Here is a 24,580-nt window from a genome sequence, read left to right as displayed (position 1 = left end):
CTTTTCTGATTTCTTATTTGCGCAGGAGTATGGTGGGGGTAGGGTTTGATTCGGATCATTGGACAGGACTGGGCAAAGGGGAGCGCTCGGACTAGTGGTGGGAGAGACTGCATCCAATTGAACTGTTAGTTTTTTTTGATAGAATTTTTAAGAGAGGTGAGTTTTGACTAAGTCCATCTACGATTTGCCTCTTCTCACCACTGCATGAAGCAGTCTACTTCTCCTCTCTCCAATTTGGTTTTTGGGAGGACAAGTTTGCTTTTTAAAGGGTCCACTCGATCCTTGTCCCAAGAACCTAACAGTGGCCACTGTAATTTGGGGTTCTCTAGAGCTAATTTGGACCATTTTTCAAGAAACCTACCAGAGTCTGGACCCCTCCTAAAATACATAAAATAAGCTGGAGCTCCCTTAGGGAACTGTTCTACCTTAGACTTCTGATTACCCATCCAGGAGGACTTCACACAGCACTCACACAAGAAGGAAATTCGGGCTCAGCAGAGCGGTACCCGGTGCAACATACAGAAAAGAGCCCACAGGCTACTGCCTCAACTGCCCTTGCTTTCACACCAAGGGTTATACCCAAGGCGTGGTGCGGCTGCAGCTGTGCAGATTCCACTTATTCATACCATGGGGACGGGGACCCCTTGGTCAGCCAGTCTCCGGACAGAGGATGGCTCCCAGATTCACACACACACCACGGGGAAGACGGATAGACACAAAGACAAGACAGTCCTCAAACCAGTTAAAGCACAAAAATAATAATTACCTGAGACGTCTGATTCCAGAAGGTGGATCCAAAGACCCCTACCCGAACAGAGCGGGAACCAACAAGTTCAATGGCGTAGACTGCGCTGCTGCTGTGTACCTTTCTGTCTTGTGGAGGATCGCTTGGACTAAGCGTCCAGGCGCCGGCTGCCACGATCGTCCTGCAAGGCAGTCAGGGATCACACAGCCTCAGTGAAGCCGCTTGCCATCTCGGTGGAACCTCCAAATTGTCAAAGTTTGACTCAGACTCACAATTTATCAGACCACTCTGTTTTATTAGCAAAGCTGCTCTGCTAATACATTTAGAAGTGAGCCCCCCCGAGTGGGGCTTGTGTCTTTTAATTTATACAGTGTTTTGGAGAACAAGTTACAGAGAAGTTACAGACAAAAGAAGGAAAAAGATTTTAGTCACCACCCTTCGAGATCCCTGAGACCAGTCACATATCTTCAATTACCTGCCACCCTTAACAATCTCCTTTAACAGCTTCCAGTTAACTTAACTAATTGCCCTTCACACCTTCCATTCTGATGCCTGCTTCTTAGACGTGCTGACTCTATCTTAATTGCTTCTCCATTCAAAAGCTAACTGTCCCTATGTGTGATCCCTCAGATACTTTGTAACATCTTTTGGCATGCCCTCTCATATACAATGTATCCAGCATGTCCCCTTATTCAGCGTTATACTTATACAATGTTATACTTCCACACTAGATAATTGTCTGTCAAAATGCATGTGATGGTCTATCTATCTTGCACCTTCCTCAGAAGTAGTTGTTACTGGCCACTGTTGGAGAAAGGATACTGGGTTAGATTGATTACTGGTCTGATCCAGTATGGCAATTCCTCTGTCCCTATATTCCTATCGCTGTCTGTCTGTCTTTCTGTCTATCTCTCTATCATTCCCTCTTTTCTCTCTCTCTCTCTCTTTCTGGCTGGGGTTTTCAAATCTTCCCAAAGTATTTTGATGTCCAATTCCCAATTAAAAGTAATGGTATTTGGACATCTAAATCCTTTTTGTGGCTTTGGCTATACCTCTAGGCTTTAATACTATGCAGAACATCACCATAATACCTGGTGATTTAATGAAATTATACAATTAGATAGATTCCAAGCAGTCATCTGAAGCTGAGGCACTCCACCTTTTAGGAAGGGCTGAGCACCAGAGCTGGTTGAAAAAAGTTCCATCAAAGCATTTTTTAGTGAACAAGAGGAAACATTCTCCCCCCAACCCTCCGCCCCAAGAAATGTTGTCCAAATGTGTCCTTGTTTTTCCAAGCAGCTCTAGTTAGCACCTTGTATGACTGGATCATCTAGTCAGTGTTGCTCTTTAATTAGGTCAAACTTTGCATTTTGTTTGAATGTAATGAGGACGCTAGCTACTATGGCTTGTGGGAGTGAGTTCTATTCCATGCTCTGTCTATCTCTCTGTCTGCCTGTTTGCAAGGGTGTTGTGGTCCCAGGATATGAGAGAGACGAGGTGGGTGAGGCAATAACTTTTATTGGACCAACTTCTGTTGATGGCAGGTACAAGTTTCCGAGCTTCACAGAGCTCTTCTTCAGGGGTGGGGAAGGAAAGCAGAGTGTCTGAGCTAAATACAAGTTAGGACAGATTTTTAAGCATAAGGGGTTCACACATGCTGTAGGAGACCACTTAAAATTGAGTGGGCAATTAAGGATTAGCAGGCAGTAGGGTGTGTCACAAATTGTTGTAATGAGCCATAAAATCAGTGTCTCTGTGGAGTCCATATTTTTTAGTGTCTGGAAGAGTTATGAATTTAAGGTGTCGTGCAGGTTTTTTTTTGAGGATGAGGACTGACAGCTTGGAAATGGAGTGATTGCTTTGTGAAAAGTGTTCACTCATGGGTTTTGTCCTTTATAATTTTTCTGTGTGAGTTCATTCAAGAGCATTGTGATTGTTTGGTTTCACCCACATAGTAGTTGTTTGGACATTTGATGCACTGGATGAGGTACACCACATGTTGTGATAGGTGTGTATAGGACCCATGAATCTTGAAAAGTGAGTTGTGGGGAATATTGATCATCGGAGCAGTGGGGATATGTCTGCAGGTTTTGCATCTGTTGTTCTGGCAGGGTCTGGTGCTGCTTTGAGTTGGTGTGTCCTGGTCTGTGGTGAACTTGCTTCTGATGATGAGCTTAACGAAGTTGGGGGGGTTGTTTGAAGGCCATAACAGCCTAACCCTCAATTGCCCCAGTTCATTTTAAGTGGTTTCCCAAAACATGTGTTTACCCCTTATGCTTAACAATCTGTTCCAACTTGTATTTACCTCAAACACTCTACTTTCCTTCCCCACACCCAAAGAAGAGCTCTGTGAAGCTTGAAAGCTTGTAGCTTCCACCAACACAAGTTGGTCCATTAAAAGATATTACCTCACCTACCTAGTCTGTCCTGTCACACACTCACACATATCTGTGGCCATATTTGACTCTTTCCATGACCACACTAAAGTCTGGACCTTCCCTGTCTCCATAATTATACTTCTGATTGGCAATATAAGCTACTTGTGTCAATTAGTCGCTGAGAGCAGCAATGCCTAATTACCTTTAAAAATTGGGAGCTAGATGACTAAATACCTTTACAAATTTGGGCCCTAACTTGGTTAGGCGCTTTTTAAAATCCTGCTAGGTTCCTGTATGCATCTTGAGGCGCCGTTGAAAATCTGGCCCTTAGGCAATTTTCAAAACATTGCTCTGCATCTGCTAGTTTGGAAGCTGTAGCAAAACCACAAACTTCTTTATGTGTTTCGGCTCCTAGATGGGGACAAACACATCTTCAGCCAGTATGTTAAGCAAATATATGGGTAAGTTGGGGTGGGGGGATATGAATAGTTGGTGGGTGGAGCAATCGAGGATGGATAGCGCTGGCTGTCACTATACACTATACCTAGGAATGAAGCCATCAGCTCTTAAGAAACTCCAACTAGTTCATATTGCTGCAGCGCATTTAGCCACACAGAGCACCACAAGCACATCAAACCTGTCCTACACTCTCGGCACTGCTTACCCATAGAATAGTGAGCTGAGGCCGAGGTCTTGATCCTTATCTTTCAGTTGTTCAGTGGCTAAAAGATGTCCTAAAGCTCCAAAATGAAGACTGTGATTGACAAGTGGACAGACCTAGTCTGTCTGTCTGTCTCTAATCATTTCTTCACCGCACATCAAAATGGTATGTGTGAGGTGTAAAGATATTATAAAGTTAAGTAAACAGATTCCATGAAGTCAGTTTTTAATCTTTCTAAAAGTTCTCTTTCTCCCTCTCTTTGCAGAGTGGCTCCTGGAAGGACATGGCCAATCAAACCACAGGGAGTGAATTCTTTCTCATGGGAGTCTCCAAGAATCGGAAGCTGCAGATTTTACACTTTATGGTCTTTCTGGCTATTTACCTAGCTGCCCTCATGGGGAATCTTCTCATCATCACAACCATAAGTCTTGACTACCACCTGCACACCCCCATGTACTTCTTCCTGAAAAACCTATCCTTCTTGGATATTTGTTTCATTTCAGTCACCATCCCCAAGTCCTTCATCAACTCCCTCATGAACAGCCAGGCTATTTCTTTCCAAGGATGTGTATCTCAGTTGTTTTTCTTTCTTTCATTCATAGAGACAGAGCTTGTGTTCCTCACCATTATGGCTTATGACCGTTACATTGCCATCTGCAATCCTCTGCATTATACAGTAATTGTGAACAAGACAGCGTGCTGTAAGCTAGCATGTGGCGCATGGCTGGGTGGTGGTGTCTATTCTGCTTTGAACACTGCTAGCACATTTTCACTACCCTTCTGTGGGTCCCTTATCGACCAGTTCTTCTGCGATATTCCCCCATTACTGAAACTGTCTTGCTCCCATCCTCACATCGGTGAGACTGTCCTGATTGCATTTGGTATATGTGAAGCTTTATGCTGCTTTGCTTTCATAACTGTGTCTTATATTCACATTTTCTCTGCTGTGCTAAAAATCTCTTCAGTGGAGGGGCGTCTCAAAGCTTTCTCCACCTGCCTGCCTCACCTCACAGTTGTCATGTTATTCCTTGGTGCTTGTATCTTTTCATACATGATGCCAACTTCTGACTCTGCATTCAAACAGTACCTGGTGGCTGTGTTTTATTCTGTGATGCCCCCGCTGATTAATCCCATCATCTATAGCTTGAGAAACCAGGAGATAAAAATGGCTCTTGGAAGAGTTTTAAGGAAGATTCTCCTTCAGAGGAAAGCAATGGGCATCCCTTTCTGAGGACATTTCATTCTGCCAGGCAGGCAGCATGGCCTAGTAACCAGAACACTGGTAGGGGAGTCAGCAAACCTGGGTTCTATCCCGGGCTCTCCTGGTGGATGACCCTGTGCCTCTGTTTCCCCATCTTTAAAATGGAAATAATGATACTGAGCTTCTCTACAAAGTGTTTTGAGAGCCATCAGTGAAAAATTCTGCATCAGAACAAGATCTTATTATTATCATCCATCCTCCCATTTTCTGTTTCTCTCCTGGCTTTCTTTTAATGTTATGGATAAGACATCAGAACTCTATAAACTCCCCAGTGGGGAAAATGTAACAGGGATGAGACCAAACAATAAACAGAACAAAAGGATGGGAAATGGTAAAGATCTAAACTGCAACCAGCAAAAGTGGAGACCATTTCATTGTAGAAATGCAACAGGAACCACCAGAGTGGTGAATTTGCGCCTAACGCCTATCAGTGTATGAAATATTTCACCAGATACTTGCGAACTCCAGGGAATGCAGCTTTCATCGGTACGGCTGACTTGTTCTCTGTGAACTCTAGCTTCACATGCAGATAAATCCTTATTCCCAGCTACAGACCTCTTGTGCTGAGTAGGGTGAAGGCTATTAAGGAGACACACACACACACACATGCACTGGGATCTCTAATGCAGCCTCTACTTTTGCCCTTAATGTTAAAATAAAGGTTAACACTCTGTAAGCGGCTGCTCTTTGTGTATAAGGTGGACCTACTGGTCTTTATTGAGCCAAATACTTATGTATTTATTCACATCACTCCAAACTGCACTAAGCGTGTAATCTGACCTGAGTAGAACAATAACACACCCTGGACCTGTGTAGATATCGGTTTATTTAATGGGTCTCTCTCTTTCTAAGTATTCCTGTGCCCCTCATAACCCTCCTCACACACACCCATGTCCCTGTAGTCTGGCTTACCACACCAGACTAGCTTGTGCCACTGTTCCCCTATAGCTCCACTCACAACCCCATATTCTCCTATAATATGACTCATCACCCACATATCTCCCTATAGTCCAGATAATCATTCCTCATGCCCACTCACCTCTCAGCTCCCCTGGCCTTAAATCTTTCTCCACATAGCTCCACTCATTGCCTCTGAACCCCCCAGTTCCCTCTGCCTCCCCGTAGCCCCATTCCCTCCTATATCCCCAACCCTTTGCACCCATTGCCCCCCACGTTCCTTCCAATTCTCAATCACAGTCCTCATTTTGCAGCTTTAGGACATCTTTTAGCCACTGAACAACTTGAAGATAAGGACCAAGACCTCGGCCTTGACTCACTATTCTATGGGTAAGCAAATTGGGCCATGTCCTTTCCCTTTGGTTCTTGAGTCCAGCAACCCAAAAATTACCCAAAGTCCCTGGTCAGTGCAGCCCCAGAGTTCAAAAGTTTATCTGCAGAGTTTTACCTCCCAGCCTGGGTGGAAATGGGGTGGGGCACATTACATGTTAAGGGGAACCTTACACGGTCAGAGGCCGACTGCCCCGCCTCTCCATGGGGTTCTTCTGCAGCCTTCACTGCAAGCCGCTCCACTCCATCAGCCATCCCATAAGCCACTCCGCTTCGCTCCACCAGCCATCCCATGAACTGCTCTGCTCTGCCAGCCATTCCACAATATATCTTCAGCCGCCCCCCCACTACTTAACACAGCACTCAGTGATTTCAGCTCTTAGTAATTTTAGCTCTTTAGTGATTTCAGCTTATAGTAGGGGAGCCTCAGTGCTGGCCCACAGTGAATTCAGCTCAGCAGCCTGTATTTAGGCTCCTAATAGAATCAAAATTAGCTCTGCTATTCCACAGTGATGAGGTGAGGTTTTGGGCCCTCAAAACAGGCCCACACCAGCTGGTACAAGCACCTGCCCCCCAAACCCTCTCAATTCAATGAGTTTTGGAACCCATGTCCCTTGCTTAGCGAGTGTTACTTAGTTGATGGTGAGTCCCTCTGTCATAAAACAGTTCCACTGTCCTTGATTCACATAATCAGGGTAACAACACTTTATTCTGCCTGCCCCAATAACAGAGAAACTGGGGATCCCAGAGCAGCCCAAGTGACCATTTGCACAGCTATGGCCTCATTCTAGGGGGGGTGGGTGTGCCTATGCAAACAAGATCAGCCCCTGAAGTTCTTTTCCACAGCTCGCCACAATTCACCACCAGATGTAAGGGTAGAGCTCACCCTGACTCTGCTTATATACACATTGATACAAACAAGTTGTGTTTTACTCTCCTGATGTTAGTTACCACCCTTGTCCTTGTACATGCTAGTTCTAACAAAACACCACACCCATTATCATGTCATTCCCTCCTTTTCTTACGAGGGGTCGATGTGTTCTTGTACCATCTCATAAGAATGTCTTTACATAGTTACTTGAGAGATCTGTGTGTTTTTGTACCATGCTCTTTGGTCAGGAATGTGCTTACTTGGTTAGCTGGCACCTGATGAATTGCTATTTTGCTAAAGCCAGGCCTACTCTGGTTCCCAGCCTTTGATTCATATTGGTACTCATGCATAGGGCTTCAGCAAGGCCTACAGCCACCAGCATCCATTATACATTGTGTCTTCTTATCTTTGGTGCCATCTTACAATCAGTATAAACCTCTTTTTACCATCTATTACTGTTCTCTGCTATTTCATTTACTGATTAATTTACACGGCTTTGTAAATAAAGCAATTTTTTTGGAATTCACCATGTGTTTTTTGTTCTCTGTTCTGTGAGATGAGCTGATGAGTTGACTATTATTGATTTTGTTTTGTTTTATTTTATGTTTTGTTACTACTGGAGGAGACCAAACATTTTGAAACAGAAAAAAAATCCTAAAAAATAGTCTTTTATAAATTGGGTGTGTGTGTGAGTGTATGTGTGTGTGTGTGTAAAAAGTTGTGGACATTTTAATTTTTTAGGAGGTTTTTTTTGCAATTATTTGTATGATATAAAAAATTTATTGAAATAGTTGATTTTTTATTTACCTGAGCAGGTTCAGTAAATGAAAAATTATGCTAACCATTTTGAGAATTATTTTGAATACAATTTCACTTAAATATTGTAAAAAAAGCCAACCATTATTAGCAATTCAGTACAATGTTTAATCAGAAAAGACAAAAATAGGACCATTTCAATGTTCAAACTGAAAACAATGTCTAGATTTTTATTGTATATTGTTGTAAATTTTATTTTTTCATGTTTTCTCCAATACTACTGAACATAGATGGGAAAACACAAAGGAGAGAACTTTAGCCCCCTGTCATAAATATAAAGGGAATGGTAAACACCTTTAAAATTCCACCTGGCCAGAGGAAAAACCCTTTCACCTGTAAAGGGTTAAGAAGCTAGGATAACCTCGCTGGCACCCGACCAAAATGACCAATGAGGAGACAAGATGCTTTCAAAGCTGGAAGGGGGGGTGGGGAGAAACAAAGGTTCTCTCTGTCTGTATGATGCTTTTGCCAGGAACAGAAAAGGAATGGAGTCTTAGAACTTTGTAAGTAAACTAGTTAGATATGCATTAGATTCTGTTTTGTTTAAATGGCTGATAAAATAAGTTGTGCTGAATGAAATGTATATTCCTGTTTTTGTGTCTTTTTGTAGCTTAAGGTTTTGTCTAGAGGGATTCTCTATGTTTTGAATCTGATTACCCTGTAAGGTATTTACTATCCTGATTTTACAGAGGTGATTCTTTTACTTTTTCTTCAATTAAAATTATTCTTTTAAGAACCTGATTGCTTTTTCGTTGTTCTTAAGATCCAAGGGTTTGGGTCTGTGTTCACCTATGCAAATTGGTGAGGATTTTTATCAAGCTTTCCCCAGGAAAGGGGGTGTAGGGTTTGGGGAGGATTTTTGGGGGAAAGACATTTCCAAGCGGGCTCTTTCCCGGTTAGATATTTGTTAGACGCTTGGTGGTGGCAGCAATAAAGTCCAAGGGCAAAAGGTAAAATAGTTTGTACCTTGGGGAAGTTTTAACCTAAGCTAGTAAAAATAAAGTTAGGGGTTTTCATGCAGGTCCCCACATCTGTACCCTAGAGTTCCGAGTGGGGAAGGAACCTTGACACCCCCAGATAATATTGAGAAGCCTCTGGGAGGGGGAATTTGCCCCTTTCATTGCAAACACAATTTCCCCAAGAAAACTTTTCTCAGAGCCCCCTTCACATCCTTGTTCCTCAGGGTGTAGATCAGTGGATTCATCATGGGGGTTACTATGCTGTAAAGCACCGAGATCAGTCTGTCATTGTTCAGCGAGTAGCTGGAGATGGGCCGGATGTAGGTGAAGATGGAGCTTCCATAGTATAGCAGGACGATGGTCAGGTGGGATGCACAGGTGGAGAAAGCTTTGAGTCTCCCTTCTGTGGAGCGTATCTTCAGGATGGTGGAGATGATGTAGACATAAGACAGGACTATGCACAGGAATGGAGTCCACCCAATGAAGACCCCAATGGTGAGCAGGATGATCTCATTGAGGGAGGTGTCCCCACAGGAGAGTTTGAGGAGGGGTGGGATGTCACAGAAGAAGTAGTTGAGCTGGTTGTCCCCGCAGAAAGGCAGCTGAAAGGTGAACAATGTGTGCACCACAGAGTTGAGGAAGCCACTGGCCCAGCAGGCACCAGCTAGCTTGAGGCAGAAGGCTTTCCTCATGATGAGGAAGTAGTGCAAGGGGTTGCATATCGCCACATAGCGGTCATAAGCCATCACAGCCAGGAGGATGCACTCCGTGCCCACAAAGGAGAGGAAAAAATAGAGCTGCACGATGCAGCCTGCATAGCTGATCCTCTTCCTTTCTGCCAACAGGTGCACCAAAATCTGGGGGACATTGGTGGTGGTGTAGCAGATGTCCAGGAAAGAGAGGTTCCCCAGGAAGAAGTACATGGGGATGCGGAGCTGGGGATCTGTGCAGACGATCATGATGATGGAGATGTTCCCCACCAGAGTGCAGAGGTAGGTGACCAAGAAGATGCTAAAGAGCAAGAACTTCAGCTGCTGGAGGTTGGAGAACCCCATGATGATGAATTCGGTTGGGGCAGTTTCATTTGCCATTTCTTCAGAGCTGAGAAGGATGACTCTAAAGAGAATAAATGTAAGGAATGAGGCTGAGGTTTTCAAAGCCACCTAAAGGATTTGGATACCCAGTCTGCATGACAATTTATGGGAACTGGGCACCTAAATCCCTTTGGTGGCTTTGGAAATCTCAGATTTAGGTTGTTTGTGAACTAGAACAGAAAATTTTAGGGGATAATTTCAGCTTAAATTGTGCAATATAAAGGCAAGAAAATGTACCTGTGTGTCTCTTCATGTGTGTGTTTGTGTTTGATTGCATGATTGTGTTTGTGGTTGTGTATGTGTGTGTGTGTCTGTGAGAGTTTTATTGTGTATATTGTGACAAAGCTCTGTCCTTGCCTCCATGGGTCCTGAGTTTCCTGGCAGATTTTGCTAGCCTGAGAGGCTCACTGTGACCCTCCACATAACCCTTCTCTCTCTAGAGACAAAGATCACAGTCTACTGAGCCATTTTCATCATAAACCAGCAAGGGGGGTAAGGAGAAGTTATCCTTCCTGGCACAGTCTCTGTTGTCTCCCAGTCTCAGTGATTAATCAGGGGGCAAAGGTGGGGTGGGGGGAGCCTGGGCCCACCCTCTACTCCGGGCTCCAGCTCAGGGACCCTAATAGTTTCAGCTATGGTAGCTGACCTTTTAGAAACATGACATGTAGAATTCCCGGGGCTACTTCCCCCACAGCAGCCCTCACTTCCTCAAGCTCCACTTCACCCTTACCACAGGGCCTCCTTCCTTGTGCCCGATATGGTGTGTACTACTCAGTCTCTCCAACAGCGCAACTTCCTCCCACAGCTCCTGACATGCACACCCACCTGACTAACTGGGAGGCTTTTAACTAGTTTCAGCCAGCCCCTGATTGGTTTCAGGTGTCCCAATCAACCTAGCATTCTCCCTGCCTTCTGGAAAGTTCTTAATTGGCCCCAGGTGTCTTAATTGACCTGGAGCAGCTGCCATTTCACTTATGCTGGTACCAGGGATTTGTTTAGCCTGGAGCTAATATATCTATCTCCCACTACTTTTCTATAGCCATCTGGCCTTGCCCCGTCACATACCCCCCCACCCCCCCTCAACACCATAGAGTTGGGCAACTTGGGACGCCAGGCAGTATGCTCGTGACAGACCATCAGCGTTGCCATGGTGGCATCCAGCCGTGTGCTGTATGCGGAACTGGAATGGGTGGAGGGATAAAAACCACCTGGTGACCCTTGCATTCTTTTCCTTATTCCACTGCATCCACTGGAGGGGTGCATGGTCCGTCAAACGAGTAAATCGCCTGCCTAATAGGTAATAACTCAGTGTCTCCATAGCCCATTTGACAGCAAGGCATTCTCTCTCGACTACTGCATATTTCTGTTCTCTTGGGAGAAGCTTTCTGCTTAGGTAGAGGATCGGGTGTTCCTCTTCTCCCACCATTTGCGACAGAACTGCCCCCAACCCCACCTCGGCAGCGTCTGTTTGTAAAATAAATTCCCTGTTAAAGTCCGGGGCTATGAGTATGGGTCATTACAGAGGGATGTCCGAAGGTCTGTGAATGCCCCCTCTCCTGCATTGGTCCACTTTACCATGTCTGGATCTCGGGCCTTCACCAGGTCCATTAGGGGACTTACCCTAGTGTTGAAGTGGGGAATAAAACTTCGGTAGTATCCTACCACACCTAGGAAAGCACGGATCGGCTTCTTTCGGGTCGGCTGGGGCCAGTTTTGAATTGCCTCTAGCTTATTCATTTGGGGCTTCACTATGCCCCTTCCCACAATATATCCCAGGTACCTAGCCTCTGCTAGCCCTATGGCGCATTTAGTGCAATTAGCAGTGAGGCCAGCCCGCCTTAAGGAGTACTGCCTCAACTTTCTCCAAGTGGGTTCCCCAGTCTGGCGTATGGATGATGATATCATCTAGGTATGCAGCTGCATAACTAGTATGGGGGCGCAGCAGCTTATCCATGAGGCGCTGGAATGTGGCTGGGGCCCCATGTAGCCCAAACGGGAGGACGGTGTACTGGAATAGCCCATCTGGGGTGGAGAATGCTGTCTTTTCTTTAGCTTCTTTGGTCAGAGGAACCTGCCAGTACCCTTTTGTCAGATCCAGTGTAGTCAAGAATCGGTCACTACCCAGTCGGTCAACCAGTCCGTCGATGCGTGGTAGGGGGTGTGCGTCAAACTGGGATATTTCATTCGGTCGGCAAAAGTCATGACAGAATCTCATGGTACCATCAGGTTTAGGCACTAGAGCAATGGGACTGGACCACTGACTGTAAGACTCTTCAATAACCCCTAATTCTAACATTTTCTTTACTTCGTCCTTGATTTCTTCTCTTTTGGCTGCTGGGATTCGGTAGGGTCTCAATGTTACCTTGGCTCCGGGGATCGTGCGGATATGGTGATAGGTTTCAGTAGTCAGCTCTGGTTTTGTAGAGAACACATCTCGGTTGCGATTAATCATGTCGGCTGCCTCGATCTTTTGGATCGGCGTCAAGTTGGATGATATCCTCACTTGCTCATGTAAATTATCCTCCTGGGGAAGGGTCTCCTGCATGACTAAGCATGCCTCTCGATCGTGCCAAGGTTTTAGAAGATTGAAGTGGTAAATTTGCTCCAATTTCCAGCAGCCTGGCTGCCACACCTTCTAGTTCACCTCTCCCACGGCTTCAATTATTTCATAGGGTCCTGCCACTGGGCCAACAGTTTACTTTCTGCTGTGGGCACCAATACCATCACCCAATCCCCTGGTTGGAATCGTTAAAGCTTCGCTTGGTGGTTATAATGGGTTCGTTGGGTCTCCTGTGCTCTCTCCAAGTGTTCCCGTACAATGGGTGTAACTCGGGCTATCAGATCTCTCATCTGCAGTACATGCTCAACTATGTTCCTTCCGGGATTTGGCTCCTTTTCCCAGGCTTCTCTGGCTATATCCAATATGCCCCGAGGGTGGCGCCCATATAGTAGTTTGAATGGAGAGAAACCCATGGAGGCTTGCGGAACCTCCTGGATGGTGAACATGAGGTAAGGCAATAGGGTATCCCAATCTTTCCCATCCCGGCTCACCACTTTCCTGATCATGGCCTTGAGGGTCCTATTGAACCTTTCCACAAGGCCATCTGTTTGTGGGTGGTATACAGAGGTCCGTAGGGCTTGTACATGGAGCAATGAACAGAGATCTTTCATCAACTTGGACATGAAAGGTGTCTCTTGATCAGTCAATATCTCCTTGGATAGCCCAACCCGGGCAAAGATCTGTACTAGCTCCTTAGCTATTGTCTTGGAAGCTGTGTTGTGCAGGGGAACAGCTTCCGGGTACCAGGTTGCATAGTCCAGTACAACAAGCACATGTTGGTGGCCCCGAGCTGTCTTCTCTAGGGGCCCTACCAGATCCATGGCTATCCATTCAAAAGAAACCTCTATTATTGGAAGAGGTATCAAAGGAGCCTGTAAGTGCGGGCGAGGGCTATGTAACTGACACTCCAGACAAGAGGTGCAGTATCGCCGGACATCTTCATGTACTCCTGGCCAGAAGAACCTCCGCAGAATCCGTGCCTGGGTTTTCTCTACCCCTAGGTGTCCTCCAAACAGGTGACTGTGGGCGAGACTCAGTATGACTTTTTGATGTTTTTGTGGTAGCAGAAGTTGTTGTATCTCTTGCTCCTGCATTTGCACCATGCGGTACAGGAGCTTTTTCTTCACTATAAAGTAAGGTCCGGGACCCCAGACCTTCCCATCCACGGGTATCCCATCGATCTCGGCCACCTCTTTCCTGGCGTTATCATATCTGGGGTCCTCCGCCTGGTCCCACCCAAAAGTCTCTCTCCCAGGACTAACCTGCCCAAGCTCCCAGGGGCCGGCTTCTGCTTCTTCCAATGGCTCGCCACCATCATGGCTGGGGGCAGCTTCTGGCTCACCTTCTGTGGTGGAAGTTTCTTGTTGGCTGCTCGCATCCATCTGCCTACTAGGGAGGTCTTCTGGCCCTGGGTCAGGATCTGGGTTCCCAAGGCCTTTGCGGCGTTCCTCTCTTTTTTTGTCTTCCGGCTCTTTCGGGGGGCTGAGAACAGATCCTGAGAAATCTCAGCGAACAATGGGGGTTGACATTCCACCGGTGACGAGTTGCTGTCCTCAGGGTCCCCACCTCCGTCCAGCCTCTCCGGGGGGAGTAAATTATCAAACCCTGGATAGTCCCTCCCAATGACTACAGGATATGGGAGTTTAGGAACTACGCCCACGGTCACCTCAATGGGGTTTCCCTGAACCTCTATCTCCACTGGGATGGTGGGGTAGTGGCTCACGGCCCCATGCACGCACATCACTGCTACGCGTTTGGCTCGTAGCAGCTGACTACTTTTTACCATCTTACCCGATATGAGGGTGATAGCACTCCCAGAGTCCACAAGCGCTGTAGTCTCTGCTCCATTTATCATCACTGGCCTGGTGTAATTATGCGGGGCTAATGCGACCCCCGCAAGGTGAATAAGGGAGCATGGGACCTCCCAATCCCCCAAGTTACATTGCATAGGCTCCTCGGTGCTGGGACACTGTGCTACTATGTGTCCCCACTCCCCACATGCATAACATCTATAATTGCTTTTAATCATTCACCTAACCCGGGGGTTAGGGGGTTTAGTCCTGGGGTTCCCCCCACTCAGGCCAATCCCTTCCTTCTGGTTTTGCCTCCCCTTTCTTCTCCCTAGGACTCCCCGGGGTCTGGCTGCCCAACCTTCCAGGGTTGGGGACGGGTGCTTGGGTAGTCGGGTCAGTTCCCTGGCTGTCATCCATCTTTCTACTAGTGTGATCATCTCGTCGTAGGTGGACGGATCATTCTGGCCTACCCATTTGCGGAGATCTGGTGGCAGTCCCCACATGTAATGGTCTATGACCAGGGTCTCCAAAATCTCCCCCGGCCTGCACACCTCAGGCTGTAACGAGGTGTATGAGGTTGAAATGCTGGGACCTTGGGGGTTTGTTCTCCTGGTATTTCCACTGATGGAACCTCTGGGCCCTTACCGCTGCCGTTACCCCTGATCGTGCTAGGATCTCTGCCTTCAGACGGGTATAGTCAGTGGCATCTGTGGCAGGCAAGTCAAAGTAGGCCTTCTGGGCCTCTCCACACAAAAAATGCTGGTCCACTGCTCCTGGGGCCACGCCTCATGCTGAGCAGTCCTTTCGAAAGAGAGGATATATGCCTCTATGTTATCTCCTGATGTCATCTTTGGCAGACAACCAGTGGCTCTCAGGGTTCGCGTCCCATCTGGTGGTGAGGATCTTCAGCTGGTCCACCACCTCTCTCAAGAGGGCATGATCTTGGGTCACCAGGCTCATCAATAATTGATTGGTTTCCTGCTGTAGCCACATAGATTCCTGTTGTGCCATTGCCTGAACCCGGGTGGCCTCCTGCTGGGCTGCTGTGGCTTGTACCAGAGCTCTTACCACCTCCTCCATTGTGGTACAAAGCAAACAAACAAACCAAAAATCCAAAACCCCAGTGCACTTTAAAAAAAAAAACAACCTCTTTCTTCTGCCACGCTGTGTACAAAATCCCACTGCTGACCCCAGTTGTGACAAAGCTCTGTCCTTGCTTCATGGGTCCCACGTTCCCTGGCGGATTTTGCTAGCCTCAGAGGCTTACTGTGACCCTCCATGTAACCCTTCTCTCTCTAGAGACAAAGGTCACAGTCTACTGAGCCATTTTCATCATAAGCCAGCGAGGGAGGTGAGGAGAAGTTATCCTTCCTGGCACAGTCTTTGTTGTCTCTCAGTCTCAGTGATTCATCAGGGGGCAAAGGTGGGGTGGGGGGAGCCCGGGCCCACCCTCTACTCCGGGCTCCAGCTCAGGGACCCTAATAGTATCAGCTATGGTAGCTGACCTTTTAGAAATATGACATGTACAATTCCCTGGGCTACTTCCCCCACAGCAGCCCTCACTTCCTCAAGCTCCACTTCACCCTTACCACAGGGTCTCCTTCCTTGTGCCCGATATGGTGTGTACTACTCAGCCTCTCCAACAGCGCAACTTCCTCCCACAGCTCCTGACATGCACACCCACCTGACTAACTGGGAGGCTTTTAACTAGTTTCAGCCAGCCCTTGATTGGCTTCAGGTGTCCCAATCAACCTAGCATTCTCCCTGCCTTCTGGAAAGTTCTTAATTGGCCCCAGGTGTCTTAATTGACCTGGAGCAGCTGCCATTTCACTTATGCTGGTACCAGGGATTTGTTTAGCCTGGAGCTAATATATCTATCTCCCACTACTTTTCTATAGCCATCGGGCCTTGCCCCATCACAATATATATGATTGTGTGTGTTGTTGTATATGTTTGTCATTGTGTGTGTGATTGCAGTAGTGCCTATTTTCTATTGTATATGTATATGGTTGTACTGTGTGTGGTGTTGTTTGTGTATGTGATTTTGTGTGATTGTGGTAGTGCCTCTATTTGTGTTCAGTTGTGTATGTATACAATTTTGAATGTTTGCTGATTTGTATTTAGGTGTTTGTGTGTTCAATTGCATGTGCTTTTGTGTGATTCTGGTAGCATCTGCATGTGTGTGTTTCAATGTGTATGTATATGATTGTGTGCGTTATGTGTGTGTGTTTTTCTGTGTGTACTTGTAGTGTCAGTGTGTGTGTTTAATTGTGTTTGTGCATGTGTAAATGCAGTAGCATGTATATGTGGTTTCTGTGTCTGTATATGTTTGTGCATGTCTGTGCTTTTGTGTGCTTAGCTATTTCTACTCAATACAAATTTGGGCTGCAGACTTAAATTCATCATTAATCGAGGAGAGGATAACCCCTATCTATAGCGCTGTGAGGAGGTAATGCTGTTTGAAATCTGGTCTGATCAATACAAGAGAAATCCTGTTTCAGAAAAGTCCCTGTGTGCAACTCTGGTACTAAATTCATAACGCTCCACAAAACTCCCCCATGGCTGGTTTGTTTCATACCAACTTTTCCCTCTGCCACCTCCATGCATTTTCCATGCCACCTCCCAGCCAGCCAGCACACACCATTTCCTCATCTACATCCCATCTGGGTCCATACCCAGGTACATCATTGAATATGACACATATAAACCTAATAACACTTTTCAGCGGTAGAAGAATCAACTAGTTCCCCTTATCTCCTGCTAATCACTCACTCACTCCTACCTAATCTATCTATCTATCGTCATCATCCTTACCAGGGCTAGATTAGTCTCTTTCTTTCTTTCTTTCTTTCTTTCTTTCTTTCTTTCTTTCTTTCTTTCTTTCTTTCTTTCTTTCTTTCTTTCTTTGTGCATCTGTCTAACTCTTGTTCTCTTTCTATGTCCTTCCTGCCTGTGGCCACCCTGCACTCTCTTCTCCTCCTCACCTAATTAATATCCCTCTCCCACCCGTGCCACAAAGCACACAAGCTCCAAGACTTTCAGACTGCCGCTGAGGTCTTATCTACATTGACGCTTAATGACGGGTCTAAATCTACCCCCTTGCCTGCCGTGTAACAAGTGTCCATCTGGACACTGCTGCCATGTACTAACACTCCCCTAGTGTGCTTTGATCTAGCCTGCTTTGCAATGGGAGTAGCTCAAAGTGCATTCGGGAGCTATTAGTGTGTGGCAGCAGCATCCAGTCAGATACTTAGTGCACCCCAGCTTGCTTCAAACTAAGTGTTCATTTAGATGAGACCTGATGCTCATACTTAGTCATGCTATGTTGAATTCACAGGAACCATAGATTTGCCTTGGGATGCAGGGGCCTGGCAGACAGAAGTGGGGCATACGAACTGTAGAATATGGGGCTGCCCAGATGAGCAGAAGCCCAGCTACAATATTTAATATAGCATTGAGAGTTGGCACTGGGGAAGGGAGAGGATTTTTAAAGACACAGGCTACCTTTGAAATGGGAGCTGGAGGCCTAACTATCCCTTGTACCCTTGAAAAATCTCCCCCTATGTCTAAGATTTTCAAAGCTGCCCAAAAGATTCTGAGTTGTCCAATTTAAGTCACCTTAAAGGGACATGATTCTTCAGCACTTTCTGAAAATCAGCCCCCTTTAAGGCATCACATGTTAGAAAACTGAAAATTGAGTTATCCAAAATCACTAAGGTCCAAATGATTTCAATGGGTGTTAGTCACCTAAATCTTTTGAAAATCCCACTAGGTGCCTAAATACCTTTAAAAAACTAGCCCATAGCTCCCTTTGAAAATTCTGGCCTTAGTCTTCAACATACATACACAACAGCCTGACACAAACAAATCAACAGATATAAGTAGACATTGAATCGAAGAGATGTGGGGCTGGAAGAGATCTCAAGAGGTCATCTAGTCCAGCTCCTGATGCTGAGGCAGGGCCAAGTGAACTTTGATCAGTTCTGACAGGTGTTTTTCCAACCTTTTTCTTAAAAATCTCCAGTGACAGGGATTCTACAACGTCCCTAGGTAACCTGTTCCAGAGCTTAACTATCCTTCGAGCTGAAGAGTTTTTCCTAATATCTAACCTGAATCTGTCCAGATACAAACTACACCAATTCCTCCTTGTCCTACCCTTAGTGGACATGGAGAACAATTGATCACTGTCCTTTTTGAAACCACCTTTCACATATATTACACAACATACAAATACAAACCCATTGACATAATGAAATAATTTCCTGAAGAAGAGCTCTGTGTAAGCTCAAAAGCTTGTCTCTCACCAACAAAAGGCTATCCAATAAAAGATAATACCTTACCCACCTTGTCTCAAAAATGAAATAAGGGTTGTTATGCTCTGGAAAAGGCTTCCAAGGGAGACAGTGGAAACCCCCGTCACTGGAGGTTTATAAGAAGACGGTGGACAAACATCTGTCAGGGATGGTCTAGGTTTACTGCCTCAGCAAAGGGGGCTGGATTTGATGACTTCTCAAGGTCCTTTCCAGAGTTATGATTCTATGACACACACATGAGCACAAAGACAACCTGCAAACACATATCCTCAGACCGTGGATGGGATTTTTAAAAGTGCCTAGAAAGACAGAGATACATGTCTCTGGAGTTTCTGTGTGACTTGTAATACACACAGATGAACATACATTCACAACAGACAATCTCACACACAAACCTACAGTCAATCACAATGACACACACACAGAGATGAGGAGGCAAATGCAGTTAGACACACACTTATGAACATGCAAAAAAAAATGATTAGCACAGGTATATGACCATAAAAACATGATACATAGACAGCTGCATAGAGAATCACACACACAAACCTACAAACAAAATAAAACACACAAATATGATCTCATCCACACAACTACAAACACATCCATACAAATTCCAGACAAATGCAGTTCTAGACACATGCACACAGAGAGAGTAAAGGAAACAGACAAACACATGTACCAAATGAACTGTACACAAACTCAGACAAACACACACTAACCATATTGAACCAGGTCCCTAAACTGGTATAATTCAGCAGATCCCCAGCTTGCATAAATCTGTGTAGCACCATTGACTTCAGCGTTCGTTGTACTGCTTTATATATGCTTAGGATCTGGCCAGCTGGCTTTGATTTGCTTCAGACATGATCCATTAATTAATCTACTAGAAATGCCAGTGGAATCGATAAACAGAGAATTCTCCCCCCCAATCTCCCCAATACAAATCCCAACCTAATTCACCTGGATAGAAGTGAATGGCACAACCGAAGCAGGATTCCCAAAGTGCCACACTGCAATTATTATACACGTTTTCATGACCACAAGGGAATTCTCCCCAAAGATCTTCCGCCATGATGTTGCCAAGCAACTCCAACTGAACTTAGTAACAAGAAAGGAAAGAAATCAAACATACAGAATCCTGCAAGGAGCATCTGGCTCTATCTCACACAGGGATGGATTTGCAGCTGGACATCTTAGATTACTGGAGATTTAGACTCAAGGAAATGCAGAGTCACTTTGGATCATATTTTTAAAGGTATTTAGGTACCTAGCCAGATTTTTCAATGGGTGTTAGGTCCCAGATGCTTTTGAAAATCCCACTAGGTGCCAAATATCTTTAAAGAACTGGCCATTTGTGTCTGAACAAAGTTGCAAAGAACAGCTGTACCATCCTGGTCCCTGTTGTTGCTTTGCAGTATATGTGCCATGGAATAAATGCCACCTTAAGTAATATTATGAAATGCTAATGCACCATCAGGACTCAAGACATCGACAGGAAGGTGCACCAGGGGTTCTTTTGACCCTGTGTGACACCATTTGATACACTGGGCCAACTATCAACCCCGGTTTAACATCTCTCTCTCTCCCCCTTTCCAAATTCTTCACCCCTTCTGCATGCTGAAGGGCAGGGAAGATGTTTCTTCTCTCTTTTCTTCCTCCTGAATGGTGAGTGCTTTCTCCTTCCCCTCTGTTTTCCAACCCTTCCTGGGACCTGAATTTCTCACTTCGGTATGGAAATGATCCAGTGACCATGGAAGTAATTGGAAAGGCTCCCATTGAGTTGTGTGATGCCTATTATATCAATATCCTCATTTAATACCAGGCACTCAAATTCACTCATCTTAGTACTTCTAGCATTTGTATGCAAGCACTTATATTTGTCAATATTTGGTTGTCTGCCTTTATGTGATGTAATTGAATGGGACTTTTTTTCATTTGACTGTTTCTCTTCACCTCCTACCTGCATTTTATTAATTTCTATCCTCTCCTCCTTACTAAGGTATAGAGAATCCCCATTAATAGATCCTCCCCTAAGGGATGTCTCTGTCTGAACCATGTACTCTTCTGTAACTTTTGGCTTTCCCCCAGACCTTGGTTTAATAACTCCTCTGTGACCTTTTCAATTTTACATGCCAGCAGTCTGGTTCCATTATTGTTTGGGTGGAGCCCATCCTTCCTCTATACTCTGGTCCTTTCCCAAAAGATCCCCCAGTGTCTAATAAACCTAAAATCCTTCTCCCAACACCATCATCTCATCCACACTTTGGGACCCTGCAGTTCTGCCTGTCTAACTGGCCCTGTGTGTGGAACTGGAAGCATTTCAGAGAATGCTACCATGGAGGTCCTGGATTTTAATCTCTTATCAAGCAGCCTAAATTTGGCTTCCAGGACCTCTCTGCTATCCTTCCCTATGTCACTGATACCTACATGTACCACGACCACCAGCTCCTCCCCAGCACTGCACATAAGCCTGTCTAGATGTCTCAAGAGATCAGCAACCTTCACACCCAGCAGACAATTCACCATGTGGTTCTCCCATTCATCACAAACCCCCATATCAATGTTTCTAATAATCAAATCCCCCATTACTATTACCTGTCTCTTCCTAATAATGGGGTTCCCCTCCCTTGGAGAGGTATCCTCAGTGCGAGAGGATACCATGACATCATCTGGAAGAAGGGTCCCAACTATGGGATCATTGCCTTCCACTCAGTCTTGATGTTCTCCTTTCCCAAGACTTTCATCCTCCTCAGCAGTACCAAGGCTCTCAGACCCGCAGTGGGATGTCTTTACTGTGTCCACAGAGATGGAATGAAGGAACATATTACTGATTTTCTTAATCCTATCAGAGAAATGCCCACAGGTTGGAGGAGAAAGAAATTCCATTATTGCCTCAGAAGACTAAAAACAGGTGATTGTCATCTAATGTTTATTATATCCTTAACCCTGGAAATTTGATCTCACTTTGCATGTACACTTGTGGAGAATTGATATTGGTGAAAATGATGTGAAAAGTTGCAGAGTCATGCAATACATTACATTTAAATTACAATATTATGCTGTGTAACATTCCAGTGGTTAATTGCCCTCAGAGATGAACAGTTGCACCTTATTTCCTGTTTGAGTTTTGCTGATTTCTATTTCCAGGTGCTGGATCTTGTTCTGTCTTTTTCTGCCATAATAAAGAGCCCTCCACTATATCTTCTCTCCATGTGAATACTTATAGATGGTACTCCAGTCAAGATAGATAGCTATCTGAGCTAAAAGATGGGAGAGGTACAGCTGTGCGAACCTTGTACCTCAAATCCTGTGTGGTGCTGAGTGCCTGTTATTCCCATTGTTTTCAGAGGGACAGATATTCAGTATGGTTAGTGTTGTTAAGTGCTGAAGGATGTTATTGCTGCTGCAATGTTGTTACTGTTCGTGGAGCTCTGATGTCAGAGGCACTAGCAGACAGTGCAGCGTGTTAATTCAGCAGACCTTGATGTTACTCATAAAGAAAGACCACAGGCTCGGTTCAGTGACAAAGGCACTCGGCCAGGTTTATTGCCCTCAAGTCACAGTTCTCGCATCCTGGTTCTGTGGTTACAGATACACTAACACATGAGTGCCCAGTGCCAAGGAGCAGCTCAGTCAGCAGCGGGAATTTCTGCTGTCCTCTTGGCTGCACAGAGGTTTAAACTGAGGTACCCTGACATTTATAGGCTGAAACAAACGTATGTTCCAACTCACATGTTTCATGACATCTGCTTGTTACCTCCCCTTGTATCTTGTTGCAGGTGTCTCAAGAAAAACATCCCTATTCATCACTTCTGTCAAACTCTCTTATCTGGTGTTAGGTCAGGATGTACCTGGGCTAATCTTTGCAGTGTGCTCACACACATACCCAGTGTCTGTTGCTTCTTAGGAGTGCCTGTGTGTTAGCAACACTAGGAGTGCCCTTGTCAAGTTTATGTATCTGACAGTGAACTTGTAAGCATCTGCTTTAATACTTGGCCTGACTTTGGTTCACAGCATGGCCAGACTTTGCTGACTATGGTTTAGGCCTCAGGCCTTATACCAGGCTCAGTATTTCAGGTTCTCTGTCTCTCTCCTACAGTTAGATTCCATGGGATTTGATCCTCTGTCCTCATTTTGCACTAATATTGTATCAGATGCCTAGAACTAGGGACCACCTCGTGTGTGCTTTCTGATAAAGGAATGGTCTAATCTAGGAAGTCATGCTAATGTGAATTCACATGAGGATTCTCAAGGAGATATATATATATCCTGATAGATAGATAGATTAGATAGATATCAGCGTTTGCAGGATCCCACCCTTTTATCATCTCAGACTGTCTCTATTTCAGTTTAAGAACTTTTTTTTAACATGCACCTTAGGTTATCTGGATTCTTGTGAAAGACAGAAGTTTCCTGACAGCTTTTCTCAGGGCCCCATTGACTTCTTTGTTTCTCAGCATGTAAATGAGGGGATTGACCAGGAGAGTCAGGACTGTGTAGAAGACAGAATATTTTGTTTAGATCTCTCATTCTGTTTGGTAGCATATACACAATGATGAGGGTCCCATAGAAAATTGTCACCACCGTGAGGTGAGAGGAGCAGGTGGAAAAGGCCTTTTGACTCCCAGTGGTGGAAGAGATTCTCAGGATGGTTGTAATGGTACAAATATAGGATGTCAGGGTTAACAGAAAAGGGGGCAGTGAAAAGAGAGGAGAAGATGAGGGTCACAAGTTCTATCAGATAGGTATCGCTGCAGGAGAGTTTAATCATTGGGGTGAGATCACAAAAGAAATGGTCCATTTCATTGGGGCCGCAAAAAGTTAGCTCTGATATCAAATACGTTGTTACAGAGCTAGCCAGAAAGCCACCTATCCAAGACACAGTTGCCAGATTGGTGCAGAATCTGCCATTCATAATCATTGCACAATGCAGTGGTTTGCATATTGCGAAATACTGATCACAAGACATTGAGGCTAGGAGATAACATTCTGTAGGTACAAGACCACTAAACAAATTGAACTGCACAAAACAGCTGCAAACAGAAATGGTTCTGTCCCCAGTCAGGAGACTGGCTAGCGTCCTGGGCAGGATGGTGGAGGAGTAGCAGGTCTCCAAGCAGGACAAGTTCCCCAGGAAGAAGTACATGGGGGTGTGAAGGTGCTGATAAGTCACAATTAGCACCACGATGAGGATGTTCCCAGCCATGGTCACAATGTAGCTCACTAGAAACATCAGAAAGAGAAAAATCTGCAGCTCAGGGAGATCCCCAAATCCTAGGAGGATGACGTCTGTGACGGTCGTTTGGTTTCCACATTCTATATTTGTTATGGCTTGCATCTAGAGGGAATAAAACAAATTCTGAAACAAAAGTCAAGGAAACAAAACTTTTTGTATTTCAATATAATGTTAACATTTTAATTCCAAATTGTTCAAAAGCTGTCTTCCATTGAGGGTTACTAGTACAATGGCTGGCTCAGGAAGCCAGACTGGGAAGGGTAATTTTCTCGTGTCTCTGCTGATGGAGACATCTGAACTTTGGCTTTATATATTCACAGTTATATAGATTCCAAGGTCAGAAGGGACCATTGTGATCATCTAGTCTGACTTCTGGATAACACAGGCCCTAGAACTTCCCCAAAAATAAATCATAGAGCAGATCTTATAGAAACAAAAAAGTCAGCCCCAATTGCTTTGAATTTTTAGGGCATTCCCTTTTTATGGAATGCCAGTCATTCATTAGCTGCGAGGTCAGCCATATCACTGAGCCAGGCACCAATATTTCAAGAGAATCGACTTTTCCATCCCTGGCAATTTTTATATCAAAATTGGATGTTTTTC

General features: G+C 45.1%; 2 protein-coding genes and 1 pseudogene across 3 annotated transcripts; 1 reads left to right on the top strand and 2 right to left on the bottom strand.

The window, feature by feature from the left end:
* Positions 1-4,067: 4,067 nt before the first annotated feature.
* LOC311530302 (olfactory receptor 14A16-like) lies at positions 4,068-5,015 on the top strand (the record flags this gene model as incomplete). Its single annotated transcript, XM_084646750.1, has 1 exon — positions 4,068-5,015. One exon carries the CDS (start codon positions 4,068-4,070, stop codon positions 5,013-5,015), a length of 948 nt encoding a protein of 315 aa, XP_084502876.1.
* A 4,121-nt stretch (positions 5,016-9,136) lies between these two features.
* Positions 9,137-19,521, bottom strand: LOC311530614 (olfactory receptor 5V1-like; the record flags this gene model as incomplete). Its single annotated transcript, XM_084647438.1, has 2 exons — positions 19,461-19,521; positions 9,137-10,094 (listed from the first exon to the last, which is right to left on the bottom strand). The coding sequence occupies exon 2, from the start codon at positions 10,067-10,069 to the stop codon at positions 9,137-9,139; it is 933 nt and encodes a 310-aa protein (XP_084503564.1). The 5' UTR covers positions 10,070-10,094; positions 19,461-19,521.
* Positions 19,522-23,117: 3,596 nt separating this feature from the next.
* LOC311530301 (olfactory receptor 5B21-like) lies at positions 23,118-24,079 on the bottom strand (annotated as a pseudogene). The gene has a single exon. The product of its transcript is annotated as an olfactory receptor 5B21-like (transcript).
* Positions 24,080-24,580: the final 501 nt, after the last annotated feature.

The sequence above is a fragment of the Lepidochelys olivacea genome (assembly GCF_965140295.1).
Source record: "Lepidochelys olivacea isolate rLepOli2 genome assembly, chromosome: 14".
In the NCBI taxonomy this organism is placed as follows: Eukaryota; Metazoa; Chordata; order Testudines; family Cheloniidae; genus Lepidochelys; species Lepidochelys olivacea.
Note: the sequence above shows the minus strand (reverse complement) of the source record. Positions and strands in the feature narration are given on the sequence as shown.